General features: G+C 50.5%; 1 protein-coding gene across 2 annotated transcripts in view; it reads left to right on the forward strand.

The window, feature by feature from the left end:
• The window catches only part of LOC131734584 (uncharacterized), a gene marked incomplete at its 5' end in the record, with an annotated part of 21,843 nt that extends 5,750 nt beyond the window's left edge, over positions 1–16,093 (forward strand). Inside the window, 8 exon segments of one of the 2 annotated variants that reach the window (XM_059021376.1) lie at positions 1–87; positions 1,561–1,607; positions 3,733–3,879; positions 4,415–4,615; positions 8,094–8,295; positions 11,581–11,862; positions 12,172–12,353; positions 12,890–16,093. The exon segment at positions 1–87 is cut by the window's left edge and continues 42 nt beyond it. In XM_059021376.1, coding sequence (XP_058877359.1) covers positions 1–87; positions 1,561–1,607; positions 3,733–3,879; positions 4,415–4,615; positions 8,094–8,295; positions 11,581–11,862; positions 12,172–12,353; positions 12,890–13,931 — 2,190 coding nt within the window. 2 annotated transcript variants of the gene reach the window in all.
• Positions 16,094–18,051: the final 1,958 nt, after the last annotated feature.

Raw genomic sequence — 18,051 nt, forward strand, 5'->3', positions numbered from 1 at the left:
GAGTTTAAAGAATTCATTGATAAACAGACGATGGTGATTTTGGCTCAAATGGACAAACCTTCCAAAATATTTGACTACCTCTACTTGGTAAGTGTGTCTGTGTGTCTACCAGACCTCTCTGTGCTTTACAATGCTTCCCTATGCTTTACCAGACCTCTCTGTGCTTTACAATGCTTCCCTATGCTTTACCAGACCTCTCTGTGCTTTACAATGCTTCCCTATGCTTTACCAGACCTCTCTGTGCTTTACAATGCTTCCCTATGCTTCACCAGACCTCTCTGTGCTTTACAATGCTTCCCTATGCTTTACCAGACCTCTCTGTGCTTTACAATGCTTCCCTATGCTTTACCATGCCTCTGTGCTTTACAATGCTTCCCTATGCTTTACCAGACCTCTCTGTGCTTTACAATGCTTCCCTATGCTTTACCAGACCTCTCTGTGCTTTACAATGCTTCCCTATGCTTTACCACACCTCTCTGTGCTTTACAATGCTTCCCTATGCTTTACCAGACCTCTCTGTGCTTTACAATGCTTCCCTATGCTTTACCAGACCTCTCTGTGCTTTACAATGCTTCCCTATGCTTTACCATGCCTCTGTGCTTTACAATGCTTCCCTATGCTTTACCAGACCTCTCTGTGCTTTACAATGCTTCCCTATGCTTTACCACACCTCTCTGTGCTTTACAATGCTTCCCTATGCTTTACCACACCTCTCTGTGCTTTACAATGCCTCCCTATGCTTTACCAGACCTCTCTGTGCTTTACAATGCTTCCCTATGCTTTACCACACCTCTCTGTGCTTTACAATGCTTCCCTATGCTTTACCAGACCTCTCTGTGCTTTACAATGCTTCCCTATGCTTTACCAGACCTCTCTGTGCTTTACAATGCTTCCCTATGCTTTATCAGACCTCTCTGTGCTTTACAATGCTTCCCTATGCTTTACCAGACCTCTCTGTGCTTTACAATGCTTCACTATGCTTTACCAGACCTCTCTGTGCTTTACAATGCTTCCCTATGCTTTACCAGACCTCTCTGTGCTTTACAATGCTTCCCTATGCTTTACCACACCTCTCTGTGCTTTACAATGCTTCCCTATGCTTTACCAGACCTCTCTGTGCTTTACAATGCTTCCCTATGCTTTACCAGACCTCTCTGTGCTTTACAATGCTTCCCTATGCTTTATCAGACCTCTCTGTGCTTTACAATGCTTCCCTATGCTTTACCAGACCTCTCTGTGCTTTACAATGCTTTCCTATGCTTTACCAGACCTCTCTGTGCTTTACAATGCTTCCCTATGCTTTACCAGACCTCTCTGTGCTTTACAATGCTTCCCTATGCTTTACCACACCTCTCTGTGCTTTACAATGCTTCCCTATGCTTTACCAGACCTCTCTGTGCTTTACAATGCTTCCCTATGCTTTACCAGACCTCTCTGTGCTTTACAATGCTTCCCTGTGCTTTACCAGACCTCACTGTGCTTTCTTTCTTTCCTTCCTTCCTTCTAATTTAAACATTTTCAGGTTGTTCAGTTTCGTGATCTTTCAGTTTTATCCTCTAGGGCTCGGAATGGAACGCAGCGAACTTTGAAGAACTTCAGAGAAACGGGTAAAAAATAAGCTGCTGTAATCTCTTGGTCGTCTCTTTCCTGATCTGCAGATGTTGATGATGTCATTTCTGTCCTCCACCACACGGCTGAAGCACTATCAGGAGCATCGCTGATCCATTCCGCTGTGCTCCATTCCATTCCATTCCATTCCATTCCGCTCTGCTCCATTCCATTCCATTCCATTCCATTCCATTCCGCTCTGCTCCATTCCATTCCATTCCATTCCACTCTGCTCCATTCCATTCCATTCCATTCCATTCCATTCCACTCTGCTCCATTCCATTCCATTCCATTCCATTCCATTCCACTCCGCTCTGCTCCATTCCATTCCATTCCATTCCATTCCATTCCACTCTGCTCCATTCCATTCCATTCCATTCCATTCCATTCCACTCCGCTCTGCTCCATTCCATTCCATTCCATTCCATTCCATTCCACTCTGCTCCATTCCATTCCATTCCATTCCGCTCTGCTCCATTCCATTCCATTCCATTCCATTCCATTCCACTCCGCTCTGCTCCATTCCATTCCATTCCATTCCACTCTGCTCCATTCCATTCCATTCCATTCCATTCCATTCCACTCCGCTCTGCTCCATTCCATTCCATTCCATTCCACTCTGCTCCATTCCATTCCATTCCATTCCATTCCATTCCGCTCTGCTCCATTCCATTCCATTCCATTCCATTCCATTCCACTCTGCTCCATTCCATTCCATTCCATTCCATTCCATTCCACTCCGCTCTGCTCCATTCCATTCCATTCCATTCCACTCTGCTCCATTCCATTCCATTCCATTCCATTCCATTCCGCTCTGCTCCATTCCATTCCATTCCATTCCACTCTGCTCCATTCCATTCCATTCCATTCCATTCCATTCCACTCTGCTCCATTCCATTCCATTCCATTCCATTCCATTCCATTCCGCTCTGCTCCATTCCATTCCATTCCATTCTGCTCTGCTCCATTCCTCTCCATTCCACTCCATTCTGTTCAATTATATTCCATTATTTTCTATTGGACTCACATTATATATATATATATATATATATATATATATATATATATATATATATATATATATCCCCACTCTATCCCCACTCTCTCCTCTCTCCTCCTCTCTCATCTCTCTCTCTCTCTCCTCTCCTCTCTCCTCTCTCTCCTCTCCTTTCCCCTCTCCTCTCTCCTCTCTCTTCCTCTCCTCTCTCCTCTCCTCTCTCTCTCTCCTCCCCTCTCCTCTCTCCTCTCTCTCCTCTCTCTCTCCTCCCCTCTCCTCTCTCCTCTCCTCTCCTCTCTGTTTCTCCTCTCTCATCTCTCCCCCTCTCCTCTCTCTCCTCTCTCCTCTCCTCTCCTCTCTCATCTCTCTCTTTCTTTCTTTCTCTCTCTCCTCTCTCTCTCCTCTCCTCTCCTCCTCTCCTCTCTCCTCTCTGTCTCTCCTCTCTCCTCCCCTCTCTCTCTCTCTCTCTCCTCCTCTCTCCTCCTCTCCTCTCTCCTCCTCTCCTCTCTGTCTCTCCTCTCTTCTCCCCTCTCTCTCTCCTCTCCTCTCTCCTCCCCTCGCCTCTCCTCTCTGGCTCATGTTGTGTCGTGTAGGTTTCAAGGGAGGAAGCTGGTGTCTCTGCATATGAAAAAAAAATACCTTCCTTTGTGGGAAAACAGACACAAACTGGACTGTCAACAATCTTTCTTGTGTTTTCTTTCTTTTTTTTTAGCTGCCTGGATAAAGAACTACAGCTCCCATCACCCCTCACTGTTTCTGTCATTGCAGAGGCATGCTGGGAGCCGTAGTTTTGTATCCCGATTCTGTCTCAAGCAGCATTTCCATTGTAAACACACACACAATATACTGCAGTAAAACCTGTCTCTATAGCTGCCTGGATAAAGAACTACAGCTCCCAGCATCCTTCACTGTTACTACCAGTGCAGAGGCATGCTGGGAGCTGTAGTTTTTACTCAGATTCTCAATCCTGATCATTTCTAGCAACACTTATTCTTAACAACCACAATAATAAGGAGGAGAATAAGAATAATAATAATAATAATAATAATAATAATAATAATAATCAAAGAACGACTCATTGTGATTGCTGTGCTGTTTGATTGTCATGTTGTTGGCTTGTTTTGCAGCGTTGGCTTCATTCTGAACGTGACGCGTGAGATTGATAATTTCTTCCCGGAGTCCATGCAGTATTTCAACATCCGCGTTTACGACGAGGAGGCAACAGAGCTGCTGCCTTACTGGAACAAAACCTACCAGTTCATCAGCAGAGCCAGGTAGAGAGAGGAGCAGAGAGCCAGGTAGAGAGAGGAGCAGAGCCTACCTCAGCGTCTTCAGTGTAAATTCAATAACAAACGTTTCCCCTCCTCTCCCCTTTGTCCTCTCTGCTGTCTCTTCTCTCTCCCCCTCTCCTCCCCTCCTCTCTCCTCCCTCCTCTCCCCTCTGTACTCTCTCCCCTCTGCTCTGTCCCCCTGTCTTCTCCTCTCTCCTCGCTCTCTCCCCTCTCCTCTCTCCTCTCCTCTCTCCTCTCCTCTCTCCCCTCCTCTCTCCTCTCTCCTCTCCCCTCTCCTCCCCTCTCCTCTCCTCTCTCCTCTCTCCTCCTCTCTCTCCCCTCCTCTCCTCTCTCCTCTCTCCTCTCCTCTCTCCCCTCCTCTCTCCTCTCTCCTCTCCCCTCTCCTCCCCTCTCCTCTCCTCTCTCCTCTCTCCTCTCTCCTCTCTCTCTCCTCTCTCCTCTCTCCTCTCTCCTCCTCTCTCCTCTCTCCTCTCCTCTCTCCTCTCTCCTCCTCTCTCCTCTCTCCCCTCCTCTCTCAGACAGTCTGGTAGTTGTGTTCTGGTTCATTGTAAGATGGGGGTGAGTCGCTCTGCCTCCACGGTGGTTGCCTTTGCTATGAAGGAGTGTGGCTGGAGTCTGGATGAGGCTCTGAGGTACGTGAAGGAGAGGAGGGGCATCGCGAACCCCAACCCCAGCTTCATGAGGCAGCTGAGGATCTACGAGGGCATCCTGGACGCCAGGTACACAAGACAGAGCCGCCCCCTCTAACTCCTCCCCTCAGAATACAGGCCCTCCCCCTCTAACCCCTCCCCTCACAATACAGACCCTCCCCCTCTAACCCCTCCCCTCAGAATACAGGCCCTCCCCCTCTACTCCCTCCCCTCAGAATACAGGCCCTCCCCCTCTACCCCCTCCCCTCACAATACAGACTCTCCCCCTCTCTAACTCCTCCCCTCAGAATACAGACCCCTCCCCCTCTACTCCCTCCCCTCAGAATGAGAGGCAGTGTGGTCCAGTGTGGTCCAGTGTGGTCCAGTGGTTAAAGAAAAGGACTTGTAACCAGGAGGTCCCCGGTTCAAATCCTTCCTCAGCCACTGACTCATTGTGTGACCCTGAGCAAGTCACTTCACCTCCTTGTGCTTCGTCTTTCGGGTGAGACGTAGTTGTAAGTGACTCTGCAGCTGATGCATAGTTCACACACCCTAGTCTCTGTAAGTCGCCTTGGATAAAGGCGCCTGCTAAATAAACAAATAATAATAATAATAATAATAAGACCCTCCCCCTCTAACTCCTCCCCTCATACTACAGGCTCCTCCCCTATCACTAACCCCTCCCCTCCCTACCTAACCCCTCCCCTCAGAATACAGGACCCTCTCTACAGCTGCCTGTAACAATAACAAGAGACAGGATCGGAGCAAAAACTACAGCTCCCAGCATGCCTCAGCCCTGGCAGTAACAGTGAAGGATGAAGGGAGCTGTAGTGCAGTCCAGGGAGGGCAGAGGCATGCTGGGAGCTGTAGTGCAGTCCAGGGAGGGCAGAGGCATGCTGGGAGCTGTAGTGCAGTCCAGGGAGGGCAGAGGCATGCTGGGAGCTGTAGTGCAGTCCAGGATGTGCAGAGGCATGCTGGGAGCTGCAGTGCAGTCCAGGGTGTGCAGAGGCATGCTGGGAGCTGTAGTGCAGTCCAGGGTGTGCAGAGGCATGCTGGGAGCTGTAGTGCAGTCCAGGGTGTGCAGAGGCATGCTGGGAGCTGTAGTGCAGTCCAGGGGGAGTGCAGAGGCATGCTGGGAGCTGTAGTGCAGTCCAGGGGGTGTGCAGAGGCATGCTGGGAGCTGCAGTGCAGTCCAGGGGGAGTGCAGAGGCATGCTGGGAGCTGTAGTGCAGTCCAGGGGGAGTGCAGAGGCATGCTGGGAGCTGTAGTGCAGTCCAGGGGGAGTGCAGAGGCATGCTGGGAGCTGCAGTGCAGTCCAGGGGGAGTGCAGAGGCATGCTGGGAGCTGTAGTGCAGTCCAGGGGGAGTGCAGAGGCATGCTGGGAGCTGTAGTGCAGTCCAGGGGGAGTGCAGAGGCTTGCTGGGAGCTGTAGTGCAGTCCAGGGAGAGTGCCGAGGCATGCTGGGAGCTGCAGTGCAGTCCAGGGGGAGTGCAGAGGCATGCTGGGAGCTGTAGTGCAGTCCAGGGGGAGTGCAGAGGCATGCTGGGAGCTGTAGTTGTTGTAGTTTTTGCTGTGATTCTGTCTCTATCGTTGTTTCAGTAAGCAGCAACACAACGCTCTGTGGAGGAGGAAGTCCAGGGGGAGGGCAGAGGCATGCTGGGAGCTGTAGTCCAGTCCAGGGGGAGTGCAGAGGCATGCTGGGAGCTGCAGTGCAGTCCAGGGGGAGTGCAGAGGCATGCTGGGAGCTGTAGTGCAGTCCAGGGGGAGTGCAGAGGCATGCTGGGAGCTGTAGTGCAGTCCAGGGAGAGTGCAGAGGCATGCTGGGAGCTGTAGTGCAGTCCAGGGGGAGGGCAGAGGCATGCTGGGAGCTGTAGTGCAGTCCAGGGTGTGCAGAGGCATGCTGGGAGCTGCAGTGCAGTCCAGGGGGAGTGCAGAGGCATGCTGGGAGCTGTAGTGCAGTCCAGGGTGTGCAGAGGCATGCTGGGAGCTGTAGTGCAGTCCAGGGTGTGCAGAGGCATGCTGGGAGCTGTAGTGCAGTCCAGGGGGAGTGCAGAGGCATGCTGGGAGCTGTAGTGCAGTCCAGGGGGTGTGCAGAGGCATGCTGGGAGCTGCAGTGCAGTCCAGGGGGAGTGCAGAGGCATGCTGGGAGCTGTAGTGCAGTCCAGGGGGTGTGCAGAGGCATGCTGGGAGCTGCAGTGCAGTCCAGGGGGAGTGCAGAGGCATGCTGGGAGCTGTAGTGCAGTCCAGGGGGAGTGCAGAGGCATGCTGGGAGCTGTAGTGCAGTCCAGGGGGAGTGCAGAGGCATGCTGGGAGCTGCAGTGCAGTCCAGGGGGAGTGCAGAGGCATGCTGGGAGCTGTAGTGCAGTCCAGGGGGAGTGCAGAGGCATGCTGGGAGCTGTAGTGCAGTCCAGGGGGAGTGCAGAGGCTTGCTGGGAGCTGTAGTGCAGTCCAGGGAGAGTGCCGAGGCATGCTGGGAGCTGCAGTGCAGTCCAGGGGGAGTGCAGAGGCATGCTGGGAGCTGTAGTGCAGTCCAGGGGGAGTGCAGAGGCATGCTGGGAGCTGTAGTTGTTGTAGTTTTTGCTGTGATTCTGTCTCTATCGTTGTTTCAGTAAGCAGCAACACAACGCTCTGTGGAGGAGGAAGTCCAGGGGGAGGGCAGAGGCATGCTGGGAGCTGTAGTCCAGTCCAGGGGGAGTGCAGAGGCATGCTGGGAGCTGCAGTGCAGTCCAGGGGGAGTGCAGAGGCATGCTGGGAGCTGTAGTGCAGTCCAGGGGGAGTGCAGAGGCATGCTGGGAGCTGTAGTGCAGTCCAGGGAGAGTGCAGAGGCATGCTGGGAGCTGTAGTGCAGTCCAGGGGGAGGGCAGAGGCATGCTGGGAGCTGTAGTGCAGTCCAGGGTGTGCAGAGGCATGCTGGGAGCTGCAGTGCAGTCCAGGGGGAGTGCAGAGGCATGCTGGGAGCTGTAGTGCAGTCCAGGGTGTGCAGAGGCATGCTGGGAGCTGTAGTGCAGTCCAGGGGGAGTGCAGAGGCATGCTGGGAGCTGTAGTGCAGTCCAGGGTGTGTAGAGGCATGCTGGGAGCTGTAGTGCAGTCCAGGGGGAGGGCAGAGGCATGCTGGGAGCTGTAGTGCAGTCCAGGGGGAGTGCAGAGGCATGCTGGGAGCTGTAGTGCAGTCCAGGGTGTGTAGAGGCATGCTGGGAGCTGTAGTGCAGTCCAGGGGGAGTGCAGAGGCATGCTGGGAGCTGTAGTGCAGTCCAGGGGGAGTGCAGAGGCATGCTGGGAGCTGTAGTGCAGTCCAGGGTGTGCAGAGGCATGCTGGGAGCTGTAGTGCAGTCCAGGGTGTGTAGAGGCATGCTGGGAGCTGTAGTGCAGTCCAGGGGGAGTGCAGAGGCATGCTGGGAGCTGTAGTGCAGTCCAGGGTGTGCAGAGGCATGCTGGGAGCTGTAGTGCAGTCCAGGGTGTGCAGAGGCATGCTGGGAGTTGTAGTGCAGTCCAGGGGGAGGGCAGAGGCATGCTGGGAGCTGTAGTTGTTGTAGTTTTTGCTGTGATTCTGTCTCTATCGTTATTTCAGTAAGCAGCGACACAACGCTCTGTGGAGGAGGAAGTCCAGGGAGTTTCGGGGGCTGCCCTCGCAGGGGGACAGCGAGGAGAGTGAGGAGGAGGAGGAGGAGGAGGAGGAGGAGGAGGAGGAGGAAGGGCAGGGAGGGGCGCACGCAGCACCACCCCAAATCTGTGTGCAGGGGTCCGAGCTGGAGGGCAGGGCGGGGAACCAGGTGAGACACACGTTTTCTGTTTTTAAATAGCAGGTAACTTATCAGAAAATGGCAATGCCTTTCCCATCCAGCTGATGAAGGGCTTGTGGTTGGTAGAATTGGTTTCTGTGTCCGTCATTCACACCGCGTGTGTCCCTGCAAGACTTTGTTCCTTGACTTTTCATTTTTCAGGGTTCATACAGTACATGGTCAAAAAAAAAATTCAAAGATCAGAATTTAGTTTTCAAGGACATCAGTGGCTGATTTTGAATTAAATATTCAAATCAGATATTCCGTCCACGCACCAAATGTATTGAAAACGAAGTATTATTATGTAATATGCATAATTTAATAGCTTTTAAATGACCTCATTTATTTTCTTTTGATTCTTTCTTTGTAATGTCATACATTGTTGGCTTAAAAAAGGCCAACAAGATGCTCGGATATATTGTGAGAAGTGTTGAATTTAAATCAAGGGAAGTAATGTTAAAACTTTACAATGCATTAGTAAGACCTCACCTAGAATATTGTGTTCAGTTCTGGTCACCTCGTTACAAAAAGGATATTGCTGCTCTAGAAAGAGTGCAAAGAAGAGCAACCAGAATTATCCCGGGTTTAAATGGCATGTCGTATGCAGACAGGCTAAAAGAATTGAATCTATTCAGTCTTGAACAAAGAAGACTACACGGTGATCTGATTCAAGCATTCAAAATCCTAAAAGGTGTAGACAATGTCGACCCAGGGGACCTGAAAAAAGAAACAAGGACCAGGGGAATGGAGATTAGATAAAGGGGCATTCAGAACAGAAAATAGGAGGCACTTTTTAACACAGAGAATTGTGAGGGTCTGGAACCAACTCCCCAGTAATGTGGTTGAAGCTGACACCCTGGGATCCTTCAAGAAGCTGCTTGATGAGATTCTGGGATCAATAAGCTACTAACAACCAAACGAGCAAGATGGGCCGAATGGCCTCCTCTCGTTTGTAAACTTTCTTATGATCTTATGTTACATAAAAAAGGATCAAAGATCATACTATGTGCTAAATGTTTTTTACAAAAGTCTAAACCTTCAGATTCGGACAATTCAACACTCAGGGGGTGCAGAATTTGTCTTAAACTAAGAGAAGGGATGAGTTGTTTATTCAGACGGGTGAGATTGCTGTAGTATTTTTAACAGGAAGTAGTTAGATTAGGTTTATAGTTGACATGTTTCAAATTCAAAGGCAGAGCATCAAGAGAAACTTATCACTATTATAACACATAGATTTTTGAAGAAAATAAGGTATATAAATGGATATTGTTTTTCTTTTAAAATTGCTTGATCCTTGCTCATGACCCGCTTGAGTGACTGAAGCTCTTAATCACCTGATTATTATTATTATTATTATTTATTTCTTAGCAGACGCCCTTATCCAGGGCGACTTACAATCGCAAGCAAATACAAATACATTCAAGTGTTACAATACAAGTAATACAATAAGAACAAGAAATACAATAATTCTCAAGTGTGACAAACCACAATTCAATAATACAGCAGATAATAGTGAAAGTTACATCAGGATATGATTAAATAGTGATAGTTACATCAGGATGTGATTAAATACAAAGTACTACAGGTTAAACACTTGGCAGATTACAGTATTCTGAAGTACAGGATTAAATGCAGTAAAATAGGGGGCAGATAAGAGCAAATAAAGCGCATTTAAATGAAGGGTGATAGTGTCCCAGGATACAAACAGAGGAGCTCTGCAGGTGCTGTTTGAAGAGGTGAGTCTTAAGGAGGCGCCGGAATGTGGTCAGGGACTGGGCGGTCCTGACATCTGTAGGAAGGTCATTCCACCACTGCGGAGCAAGGGTGGAGAAGGAGCGGGCTCTGGAGGCAGGGGAGCGTAGCGGAGGTAGAGCCAGTCTTCTAGTGCAGGCGGAGCGGAGAGGTCGAGTGGGGGTGTAGGGAGAGATGAGGGTCTGGAGGTAGCTGGGTGCAGTCTGGTCAAGGCATCTGTAGGCTAGTACAAGAGTCTTGAACTGGATGCGAGCGGTGATCGGGAGCCAGTGGAGCGAGCGGAGTAGTGGAGTAGCGTGGGCGAAGCGAGGCAGAGAGAACACCAGGCGGGCAGCAGAGTTCTGGATGAGCTGGAGCGGACGGGTGGCGGACGCAGGGAGGCCAGCCAGGAGGGAGTTGCAGTAGTCTAGGCGGGAGAGTACCAGGACCTGGACCAGGAGCTGGGTAGCATAGTTGGTGAGGAAGGGTCGGATTCTTCGGATGTTGCTCAGGAAGAATTTGCAAGTGCGTGCCAGAGTGGAGATGTGCTGGGAATAAGAGAGGCAGGGGTCCAGGGTGACTCCAAGGTTCGAGACAGTTGAGACAGTTGATCGGACCCTGGATATGGATTGATTTCAGCTGTTGAATTGCAAGCTTGAATAAAAGCAATAAATAAAAAATCACAGATAAACCCTCGACACGCCGCGTCTGTCGAGAGAGCGTCTCCTTCGTGGGATCGGCGTGCTGGAGGCTGGACGAGGGCAGCGTGCCGCGGCTCGCCGTCTTGGGGGCTCACAGCCAGCGATTTCAAACCTGGAGAGACGGTATAACCAGACACGCTCTGTCAAGGACAGCGCCACCAACTGGGAGACCAAGAGTCACAACACCTGCCCCAGATCCACAGATCATTCTGCAGCATCTTCGTGTCTCAATTGTTAATCAGTACAATATAACGTCACTGCACCTGCTCTGAAACAGAGTTTGTCGTTTTTCAGTCACGTCTAGTGAATTTTTTCCTGATAGAAGTGTTTCTTTTGATGCTCAAAGAGTGATACGTTTCATTTGATGCTCAGTATAGTTTACAGAATTGCCTCTACATGACTGGTTATTGTATTCTGTGAATGCATCCCTGACATGTATTCTGTTGTATTCAGTGTCTATAGAAAGTCTACACCCCCGTGAACTGTTTCATATTTTGTTGTCAGTGCCTCTGAGTTTCATGCATTTAAATGAGGATTTTAAAGAAAGTTTTTAATTGAGGATTTTAAAGAAAGTTTTCAAAGAAAGGTTTTATTGAGGAGGCTGTGTGGTCCAGTGGTTAAAGAAAAGGGCTTGTAACCAGGAGGTCCCCGGTTCAAATCCCACCTCAGCCACTGACTCATTGTGTGACCCTGAGCAAGTCTCTTAACCTCCTTGTGCTCCGTCTTTCGGGTGAGACGTAATTGTAAGTGACTCATAATCTGGAGACACAATCGACAGCGACTCTCACAGAACCCCTTTATCCTTTCACTCGGGACGTTTCGTTCTGTGTCTTTCGTTCCCCAGGGTCCTGCTGGTTCTGTGTCGCACCCTCCCGGTGCTCCCAGCGCTCCCAGCTCCCAGGAGTCTGGTCTAACTGGTCTGCAGGTCCCAGCAGGCAGAGCCAGAGAGACCAAGAGAATGAACCTGTCAGCCCTGATGAGATCCATCAGCGAGATGGAGGGAGAGGAGGAGAGAGGGAATGAGGGAGAGGAGGAGAGAGGGAACGAGGGAGAGGAGGAGAGAGGGAGCGAGCGAGAGGAGGAGAGAGATGAGAAGTTACTCATGGCTCCAGAAGCTATGGAAACGGTAAGAAATGTTTTGTTGCTCAGTCTGTGTTGCTCTGACTGTGAGTTCAGGAGCTGCTCTTCAGTTCTAGCTGCGCTGCCATAGTTATTGTATTGTGAATCTGTACAGCCCTGGCTAGGACTACAGCTCCCAGCATGCCTCTGCACCCGCGGCAATGGTGAGGGATGCTGGGAGCTGTAGTTCTTTAACTGCAATGCGCTGGGCTGGGCTGTATTACATTGTTTTTGCTCAGTCTGTGTTGCTTTGACTGTGAGTTCAGGAGCTGCTCTTCAGTTCTAGCTGCGATGCCGTAGACGTTTCTCATTTCAGAATTTTGATTGTCAGAACTGTGGGAACCAGAGCGTCCGGCCGGCCAATCGGAGGCAGGGGCAGAGGTCACCAGGGGTGAAGAGGCGGGGTTTGTGCAGCAGCGAGGGCAGGGAGAAGAAGAAGGGGCTGATTCAACAGAGACACATCGATCACTCCCCCGACATGAACCCCCGGGGGGGCAGGTGAGAGAGAGAGAGAACACACGCACACACGCACGCACTGACACACACACACGCGCACAGAGTGACCAATGTTTCCACTAGAAGTCTTTCTCAGCGTCTTCAGTGTAAATTCAATGGCAAACGTTTCCACTAGAAGTCTTTCTCAGCGTCTTCAGTGTAAATTCAATGGCAAACGTTTCCACTAGAAGTCTTTCTCAGCGTCTTCAGTGTAAATTCAATGGCAAACGTTTCCACTAGAAGTCTTTCTCAGCGTCTTCAGTGTGAATTCAATGGCAAACGTTTCCACTAGAAGTCTTTCTCAGCGTCTTCAGTGTAAATTCAATGGCAAACGTTTCCACTAGAAGTCTTTCTCAGCGTCTTCAGTGTGAATTCAATGGCAAACGTTTCCACTAGAAGTCTTTCTCAGCGTCTTCAGTGTAAATTCAACGGCAAATGTTTCCGCTAGAAGTTAGTACACTAACTGGATTATATATATAATAGTCTTTCCCTCCCTCTCTCTCTCCCTCCTCTCTCCTTCTCTCTCCTCTCTCTCTCAGTCCCAGGCAGGGCCCCACCCCATCTCGTAAACACTTCACCCTGAGCCCCAAAAGCAGCCGTCGACAGCAGCCGGAGGGGGCCCCGGAGCAGCGCTGCAGGCCTGGGGGGCCGGGGGGGCCCGGGAGGGGCAGGACCCAGCAGAAGAAGAAGAGCAAAGCCAGCGGCCGGGCAGGGGGGGGCAGCGCTGAGGCAAGAATGAGCCGCAAGCTCTCCTTCCAGCCAGAGTCTGGGAGGGTGAAGAAACAGGCTGGGGTGATAGAGACGCTGGGGGGAGGAGGAGGAGAGGGGGGAGAGGGGGGAGAGGGGGGAGGAGAGGGGGGGGCCATGATCGCCAGGATGAGGCGTCTGCAGTCTGTCCACCAGCTGAAACAGGCTGGGCTGGTGTCGAAGGTGAGGCTACAGATAGGGGGAGGAGGAGGAGAGAGGAGGGGGGAGAGGGGGGGAGGAGAGAGGAGGGGGGAGAGAGGGGGAGGAGAGAGGGGGCTGGATATTGAAAGGGATGAGGGAGGGGAGAGAGGAGAGAGGGTGCTGGATATTGAAGGGGATGAGGGAGTGAAGGGAGGAGAGAGGGGGCTGGATATTGAAGGGGATGAGGGAGAGAGGGTGCTGGATATTGAAGGGGATGAGGGAGAGAGGGGGCTGGATATTGAAGGGGATGAGGGAGAGAAGGGAGGAGAGAGGGGGCTGGATATTGAAGGGGATGAGGGAGTGAAGGGAGGAGAGAGGGGGCTGGATATTGAAGGGGATGAGGGAGAGAAGGGAGGAGAGAGGGGGCTGGATATTGAAGGGGATGAGGGAGAGAATGGAGGAGAGAGGGGGCTGGATATTGAAGGGGATGAGGGAGTGAAGGGAGGAGAGAGGGGGCTGGATATTGAAGGGGATGAGGGAGAGAGGGGGCTGGATATTGAAGGGGATGAGGGAGTGAAGGGAGGAGAGAGGGTGCTGGATATCGAAGGGGATGAGGGAGAGAAGGGAGGAGAGAGGGGGCTGGATATTGAAGGGGATGAGGGAGAGGGGAGGAGAGAGGGGGCTGAATATTGAAGGGGATGAGGGACAGGGGAGGAGAGAGGGTGCTGGATATTGAAGGGGATGAGGGAGAGAGGGTGCTGGATATAGAAGGGGATGAGGGAGAGAAGGGGGGTGAGCGAGGGGAAAGAGGCATGGGGTAGACGAGAGCTGAGAGAGAGAGGCTGGGCACAGTGTCTCTGTAGCAGTTGATGGGGGTGTACGGTGAGGGAGGAGAGGAGAGGAGAGGAGAGGCTGTAGCAGGAGCTGCACACAGACTCAAACACACTGGACTCTGGGTAATTGAAAGTATAAGAGGCCCTCTGAATGCATGGCGAGGTGTTAGGCTTCATTCCAGTACGTTTGGGGCAGGTGTAATAATGCTGACGGCTGTAGTGAGCTTCTGGGGGCTTAAGGGTTCGTTTTCCATTTCAGTTGACTCTGTGCATCGTTTCATACAGCTGTGCATATTTATATATTTCTGATTGAGAGGAGGTGGAACTGCAGGGTACACAAACCAAACGCATGCAGGTTTGTTTTCGGTATCCACGTGTGATTTTTCAAGACGGGTCACAAAGAAATCACAATAACTAAACACAGTGAATAATATCGAATATATATATATATAAGGAGTAGTCTCTGTTTAGTCATTAACCATGATGAGTAAAACATGAACCAAAGTCCACTTGTTTGTTGTTTGCAGAGACTGGGTGGGTATGAAAGCTTTATGAACTTGGGCTGCGTACAAATTTTCACTATAATATATATATATATATATATATCTGTGTGTGTGTGTGTGTGTGAGTCAATCTCCCATTCAGTTACTGTGTACTTAAAATGTGCAGTTCTGAAAGCAACACATAGTTCTATAACAGAACACAGATTTTCTGTGTTAATCTCTCTGCACAAACCGTGCTTGCAGGGAGCGCTGCACTGCCTAGGGAACCTGCACGGGGAAATTGCCCCCCCTCCCCTTCCTCCTCCTCCTCCTCCTCCTCCTCTCCTCCTCATCCCTCCTCCTTTCTCTCCCTCACTCCCCTCCCCCGCCTCTCCTCTCCCCATCCCTCCTCTCCTCCTCTTCCTCCTTCTCCTCCTCTTCTCTCCCATCCATCCTCCCTCCCCATCCCTCCACTCCTCCCTCCCCTCCTCCTCCTCCTCTTCCTCCTCCTCCTCTCCCCATCCCTCCCCATACCTCCTGTCCCCATCCCTCCTCTTTCCTCTCTCCTCCATCCCTCCTCCTTCCTCTCCCTCACTCCCCTCCTCTGCCTCCTCCTCCCCATCCCTCCTCTCCTCCTCCCCGCCTCTTCTCTCCCCATCCCTCCTCCCCCCATCCCTCCACTCCTCCCCATACCTCCTGTCCCCATCCCTCCTCTTTCCTCTCTCCTCCTCCATCCCTCCTCCTTCCTCTCCCTCACTCCCCTCCTCTGCCTCTCCTCTTCTCCCCATCCCTCCTCTCCTCCCCTCCTCCTCTTCTCTCTCCCCATCCCTTCTCTCCTCCCCATCCCTCCTCCCTCCTCTCCCCATCCCTCCTCTCCTTCATCCCTCCTCTTTCCTCTCCCTCACTCCCCTCCCCTGCCTCTCCTCTCCCCATCCCTATCTCCTCTCCTCCTCTCTCCCTACCCCTCCTCTCCATCCCTCCTCTCCTCTCTCCCCTCCTCTTCTCCCTCTCCTCTCCCCATCCCTCCTGTCCTCCCTACCCCTCCTTTCCTCCCTCTCCCCTCCTGTCTCCCCATCTCTCCCCTCCTCCTGTCTCCCCATCTCTCCTCTCCTCCCTCCCCCTCCCCCCCCATCCTTCAATCTCCAGTCATTAACCAATCAGCTGCTGCTTCCCTGATTCACTGGGAGCCCCACAGGCACTGCTGAACTAGGAAGTGCGGCAGTAACAGAATTCCTGAGAATACGCCCTAGAAACGGAGAACTTCTCAACGCAGCGCAGCACCAGAAAATCTAAAATGAAACCCCGTGTTTTGCTGCAGCTAGGTGTTTCTTTCCAAACTGCACATTTGGGAGCTTGTGGAGCGGTACGGGGTCGCGGGACGGGAGGGGAGATTCGGGGACTTATTCTGGGAGCGTCGAGCAAAGTGTCCGGTCTGTGTTAATACTGTTATAAAAGCACACGCTGGCAATTTACATAATACTGTACTGTAAGAAACACTGTCTTAAATATTGTCTGTTTGTCTAATAAAACATATTTTATACATTGTGTGTGTTAAATATATTCGGTTCTTTAACTGAGATATCCCCAAACACTGTGCTCTAGTCTAGCTGCTATAGTCAATCAAACACTGTGCTCTAGTCTGGCTGCTATAGTCAATCAAACACTGTGCTCTAGTCTAGCTGCTATAGTCAATCAAACACTGTGCTCTAGTCTAGCTGCTAGTCAAACACTGTGCTCTAGTCTAGCTGCTATCGTCAATCAAACACTGTGCTCTAGTCTAGCTGCTATAGTCAATCAAACACTGTGCTCTAGTCTAGCTGCTATCGTCAATCAAACACTGTGCTCTAGTCTAGCTGCTGTAGTCAATCAAACACTGTGCTCTAGTCTAGCTGCTATAGTCAATCAAACACTGTGCTCTAGTCTAGCTGCTATAGTCAGCAATCAAACACTGTGCTCTAGTCTAGCTGCTATAGTCAATCAAACACTGTGCTCTAGTCTAGCTGCTATAGTCAGCAATCAAACACAGTGCTCTAGTCTAGCTGCTATCGTCAATCAAACACTGTGCTCTAGTCTAGCTGCTATCGTCAATCAAACACTGTGCTCTAGTCTAGCTGCTATCGTCAATCAAACACTGTGCTCTAGTCTAGCTGCTATCGTCAATCAAACACTGTGCTCTAGTCTAGCTGCTATAGTCAATCAAACACTGTGCTCTAGTCTAGCTGCTATAGTCAATCAAACACTGTGCTCTAGTCTAGCTGATGTAGTCAATCAAACACTGTGCTCTAGTCTAGCTGCTATAGTCAATCAAACACTGTGCTCTAGTCTAGCTGCTATAGTCAGCAATCAAACACTGTGCTCTAGTCTAGCTGCTATAGTCAATCAAACACTGTGCTCTAGTCTAGCTGCTATAGTCAATCAAACACTGTGCTCTAGTCTAGCTGCTATAGTCAATCAAACACTGTGCTCTAGTCTAGCTGCTAGTCAAACACTGTGCTCTAGTCTAGCTGCTATCGTCAATCAAACACTGTGCTCTAGTCTAGCTGCTATAGTCAATCAAACACTGTGCTCTAGTCTAGCTGCTATCGTCAATCAAACACTGTGCTCTAGTCTAGCTGCTGTAGTCAATCAAACACTGTGCTCTAGTCTAGCTGCTATAGTCAATCAAACACTGTGCTCTAGTCTAGCTGCTATAGTCAGCAATCAAACACTGTGCTCTAGTCTAGCTGCTATAGTCAATCAAACACTGTGCTCTAGTCTAGCTGCTATAGTCAGCAATCAAACACAGTGCTCTAGTCTAGCTGCTATCGTCAATCAAACACTGTGCTCTAGTCTAGCTGCTATCGTCAATCAAACACTGTGCTCTAGTCTAGCTGCTATCGTCAATCAAACACTGTGCTCTAGTCTAGCTGCTATCGTCAATCAAACACTGTGCTCTAGTCTAGCTGCTATAGTCAATCAAACACTGTGCTCTAGTCTAGCTGCTATAGTCAATCAAACACTGTGCTCTAGTCTAGCTGCTATAGTCAGCAATCAAACACTGTGCTCTAGTCTAGCTGCTATAGTCAATCAAACACTGTGCTCTAGTCTAGCTGCTATAGTCAATCAAACACTGTGCTCTAGTCTAGCTGCTATCGTCAATCAAACACTGTGCTCTAGTCTAGCTGCTATAGTCAATCAAACACTGTGCTCTAGTCTAGCTGCTATAGTCAATCAAACACTGTGCTCTAGTCTAGCTGCTGTAGTCAATCAAACACTGTGCTCTAGTCTAGCTGCTATAGTCAATCAAACACTGTGCTCTAGTCTAGCTGCTATAGTCAGCAATCAAACACTGTGCTCTAGTCTAGCTGCTATAGTCAATCAAACACTGTGCTCTAGTCTAGCTGCTATAGTCAGCAATCAAACACAGTGCTCTAGTCTAGCTGCTATAGTCAATCAAACACTGTGCTCTAGTCTAGCTGCTATAGTCAATCAAACACTGTGCTCTAGTCTAGCTGCTAT

Source organism: Acipenser ruthenus, unplaced genomic scaffold (genome assembly GCF_902713425.1).
Source record: "Acipenser ruthenus unplaced genomic scaffold, fAciRut3.2 maternal haplotype, whole genome shotgun sequence".
NCBI classification, from domain to species: Eukaryota; Metazoa; Chordata; class Actinopteri; order Acipenseriformes; family Acipenseridae; genus Acipenser; species Acipenser ruthenus.